Here is a 4762-nt window from a genome sequence, read left to right as displayed (position 1 = left end):
ACATGAGGGACTGGTGTGTGGGCGTTCAGCAGTTCGCCCACACGCCACTTTGCACGCACACACAAGGGCTAGTATGTTGGCATTTGGCATCTTACCCACACGCCCTTCTTCTCTCCCACACCCAACCTGCTAGTTGCCATGTGTTTTTGCACTGCACATGGCATCTGCCCTAGTGTGCTTTTATAAGCAGGTGGCAACTCTCTTTTTTTATCCGAGTTTGTCATGTGTTTTGTAGGGTACACGGTAACTGCCTAGTGTGCACATAAGCAGATGGCAACTCTCTTTTACCGAGTTGCCATATGTTTTTGCATGGTACATGGTAACTGCCCTAACGTGCATGTACATGGCAACTGCCCTAACGTGCACGTAAGCAGATGGCAACTCTTCTTTTTTACATGGCAACTGCCCTAGCATGCTTGTGAGCACATGGCAACTCTCTCAACTGCCTAGTGTTAGTATGTGGCAACTCCTAAAGTTATGAAATCATGGCAACTACATTAGATCAGACCATACATGGCAACTGCAGTTGAGCAACCATGGCAACTGCAGTTGAGCAACCATGGCAACTGCAGTTGTCCGACATGGTAACCGTAGTTCAGCGACATGGCAACCGTAGTTCAGCGACATGGCAACTGCAATTAAACGTACATGGACGAGGGTCTGGACCATGGCAACTGCGGACGCGCGGTGACCGTCACGCGTGGCGTGCGGGACCAGGAGGTACGAGGCCTGACATACGGGCGTGTGGGCGTTATCAACTTCGCCGACACACATGCGTGTGAGAGGGATCGGGAGGGGAAAAAAGAGGCGTGTGGGCGCTAATTGTTTTGCCCACACGTAGGTGTGTGGGCTGTTCCTTTTATACACCACACAAAATGTGTGGGCGGACTCCCTAACGTCCACATGTGTGGCACTTATCGAAAATGTTAACGCCCACACGTGTGGGTGATTGCATCTCGCCCACACGCGTGAATCCACATCCGTTCATGAGCGCACGAATCTTAGCATGTTTCTAATGCCATGTAGGACTGGCCAAAAGTTATCACGTTATGCTGGCCTAGCTGGATCCGCATTTGCATCCCTACAGGCAATGCAGCGTGTCTAAATTCGGTCCGAGAAGGTGCAGCCGGTCTCCATCCATAGCGTACAGTACAACACTTCGCTTCGCTCCCTTCCGTTTCCCACGTGCGACTTGCTTGCCAGTTGCCCCAGTCGAGTCGCGCCGCCGAGAAGAACAGGCAGGCAGGAGGAGTAGGCGAGTGGCCAACGACACTCCCTCCTCCTCCACCTCCCCCCTTCGCACCACGGGCCTCCACCGAGACCAAGCACACGCCATTCCCCTCCTCTCCCCCGAGCTCCGAGAGATCCCCAGACCCTACGCGCGAGTTCCCATGGCGGCAACCCAGCTCCGCGGATCGGCGGTGCCGGGGACGGCGAGGAGTTGGCGGGCTCCCTCCGGCGCCATCCTCCGCTTCGCGCCGCTCGCCACGTCCAGGCTCCCAGCAGCGTCTCTTCGTCGGAGGGGAGCCTTCAGTGGCCTTTCCGCCAGTGTCACCAGGGAGGTGGGTCCTCGCTCTTCTCCCGTGTTTGGCCCTGCCGCTGCCTGGATCTAGATTCTAGAATTTTCGGTGCTTCGATGGTCGTGATATATACTGTAAAAATTACGTAGGAGAGTGGCTGCAGGCTGCTTTTGCAGAGAGTGTCGTATGTTTTCTTGGCGGAACTAAATGGGAACTGTTCTCGTCTAAGCAATGCTTTAGGGAGTGGAAAGACATCTTGCTGGATTTTTAAAAAATGGGATGCTCGAAATTGGCACTTAAAGAAGAGCATATTTGTACATGAATATGAGTGTTCCTGGATGGATGGGCAATTATTTGTACATGAATTTCAGAAAATCAGAAATGTGAGTGTTCCTGGATGGATGGGCAAACTGGGTTTTGCTGGCATTCTTTATCGGCATACTCAAGCGGGTTTAATTATGAAAGTGGGGGTACATGCTGGCCAACCACCCTTAGAAGTACATCAGGGCAGAGGCTTTAGATGGACTTGCCTTCGAAAAGTAGTACCGATTGATCTTGAGCTTTCAGCATCACTTAATTAAGGGTTGGGTGGCAGAAAATGTTGGTGGATAGTGTTTAGCCACAAGACATTAACTTATAGGAGTTAACTCTAAAAGGGGTGTAGTTATGGAACAGTTCAGTATGTATCTGAAGTATAAACCGCTGACCTTAAGTTGCTGTATCTTGCTGGATTCCTATATATATTGTCTGGTTCCACCCAGGCAAATGTCATTTTGGTTGAGATCAAAGCTTTAGAAAATATCACCTCTCTCCATGCTAAGATAGCTGTGAAATGTTTTGCATGACATTGCCATGTTACTTATGGTCTTTGAGGAGCATATTGCTGATCAAAACAATCTTAAGTTTCACCCTGTGAATTGTATTTCAGTTCTCCTATTCGAGTAACTTAACATTACTCCTTTCTAGACATGCTCTGGCACATTTTTCCGACTAGTATTTATTTTCGTCCAAATTCGAACTAATCTCTGCGGAGACCTTTTCCTCATTTGACGGTGTAGCTTATCGCCTTGCAGTCATTGACTACAATGTGCATGAAGTCAAAATGTACTAGCACTCCCATTGATCATGCCACTGCTCCTGAGCATACAGAAGATGAAGTTCCCGAGCCAACCGCTGTGGTGACTGCTAGTGAAGAGATAAATATAGACCAGGAAGTTGCTCCGCCACATAAGAGTGCTATAATACATGATTTCTGCCTAGGGATCCCTTTTGGTAATGATACCAACTTCCTTTTTAGCCAAGTTTGATGTGATTTGCATTTTTTTTAATAAAGTGATTTGCAGCTCAGATGACAAGTTAGTCTACTTGAGTGTTGTAACTCGGTTATTTTGGTTAGCCCTTCCAAGCACTCAGTAGAATGGCTCGAACTGTTGTAACATACTAATATATCATGTTTTGTGAAAGCTGCTAAATTCTCTTGTGTTATGTTATCCTCATCTGACACCTCATTGGACTGATCTTTGCGCATCTGGATTTGCTTGAGTACTGATGACAATTTCCCTATTTCAGGTGGATTATTATTTTCCATGGGCCTTGTTGGATTTCTATTTTGGAGGAGTCCTGTAAGTCTTACTTTTGGCGTTGCACCTGGTCTTGCTATATTGGGACTTGCCGTGCTTAGTCTTAAGGGTTGGAGGAGTGGAAAGTCCAGCTTGCCATTTATACTGGCACAAGCAGGTATTTTGATTCCCTTACCTACATCCCAATAACCTCGGATTAACAATGACATGCATGTCTGAACAGTCAATATCGGTATTTATATAAATATTTGATCCTGGACCCTAGTAATCTACCACTATACCAAATAGAAGTGCCACATTGTGGGGAAAGCCCCCGCGGTAATTAACCTCCTCTGTTCATTATTTGTAGCTGTTGCTGCTGCTGTAGCATGGAAGCACTGCCAGGCGTATGCCACAGTAAGTGACACTGCCACTTTGCTGTAAAAATTTGGCGAGTCCGAATCTTATTCTGATCAATTGACTCTGTTTGCACAGACAAAGAAGCTGCTTCCCTGGGGCTTTTATACTGCGCTCAGGTAGTTCTCGATTGTCTCTTTATCGTGTTTCAGCTGCTCATTGCACACTACTGTCCTCCTTACAACTTCCCTTGTCGCCAGTGTCTTGATGATCTGCTTCTACTCGTACGTGTTGCTTGCCGGGGGGAATCCACCACCAAAGAAGAAGCCAGCAGCTGCTATATAAGTTGAGCCTTTAACTCCTATTGTTGTTGAAGTTGTGCTCTGGTAAATGTTACTGATGATAGGGGTTGCGTTTTATTACTTTTAATTGTAGAACACTGAAAAATAATAAAGTTGTGTTCTTGCGTACAGTTTATTTGGGTATCTTTGTTACTTAATGGAAGAGTCAGAGAAGATACGATTTGCTCTGGTTCTACATGAACTTTTGTTCCTGAACATTGCGCTTATACCTTAATAAAATGTAGCTTTGTTGATCCTGAAAAGATATTGATCAGATTGTGTGTGCATAAGCTGTTTGGTTAGTGATCGCTGTGAACCAAACAATTTTTTTGTTTACTTACAACATTTGGTAGTACTACACATAAGATCAATGTAGCAGCCAACATTTGGCCTAAGTTCCAGTAGGAAGGTCTGGTTGTTCCAAACAATTTTGCTAGCGCGAGTGCTGACAATGTTGGAGGTTATAAGGGCCTCAAACCAAACAACTATATTCATTTGATTAATTTTTTGATATGTTTTGAGATAACTTACCACTCGTGCCCTGCAGCTACTCATTTGATTATTTGAGAGGGAATGTTACTCAACAAATCCTGTCCCAACATTGCAAAAATGCTATTACCTCCATCCGGAAATAAGTGACGTTGTTTTAGTTCAAATTAGTTCAATTTTGAACTAAAACAGTGCTCATATTTGAACTAAAACAGCTTCACTTTTTTTCAAATTTGAACTAAAATAGTGTCACTTATTTCCGAACGGAGGGACTAGAATCTTGCTCCAGTAAGGGTACACCTACAATCTAAGCACACCTATTCGTTGATTGAGATCTTCTTTTTTTCTTCTGAAATTTCGTTCATCAAGATCTTGATTTTAGCTCGCGTAGTCATTGGCTAGATTTCTTTTCCAAAAGTAATTTCAGCAAGGGAAGTTTCTTTAACAACTATGATAAGAAGAATTAGTCTGATGCGGATCAAGTAAAGGAAGACGA

At 45.2% G+C, this 4762-nt stretch overlaps 1 protein-coding gene across 1 annotated transcript; it reads left to right on the top strand.

Annotated features, from left to right (window-relative positions):
- The first annotated feature begins 1188 nt into the window (after positions 1–1188).
- Positions 1189–4034, top strand: LOC119330198 (protein FATTY ACID EXPORT 1, chloroplastic-like). Its single transcript, XM_037603316.1, has 6 exons — positions 1189–1562; positions 2594–2792; positions 3090–3257; positions 3450–3496; positions 3575–3615; positions 3697–4034. The coding sequence occupies exons 1-6, from the start codon at positions 1392–1394 to the stop codon at positions 3779–3781; spliced, it is 711 nt and encodes a 236-aa protein (XP_037459213.1). The 5' UTR covers positions 1189–1391; the 3' UTR covers positions 3782–4034.
- Positions 4035–4762: the final 728 nt, after the last annotated feature.

This window comes from Triticum dicoccoides, chromosome 7A, assembly GCF_002162155.2.
Source record: "Triticum dicoccoides isolate Atlit2015 ecotype Zavitan chromosome 7A, WEW_v2.0, whole genome shotgun sequence".
Taxonomy (NCBI): Eukaryota; Viridiplantae; Streptophyta; class Magnoliopsida; order Poales; family Poaceae; genus Triticum; species Triticum dicoccoides.
Note: the sequence above shows the minus strand (reverse complement) of the source record. Positions and strands in the feature narration are given on the sequence as shown.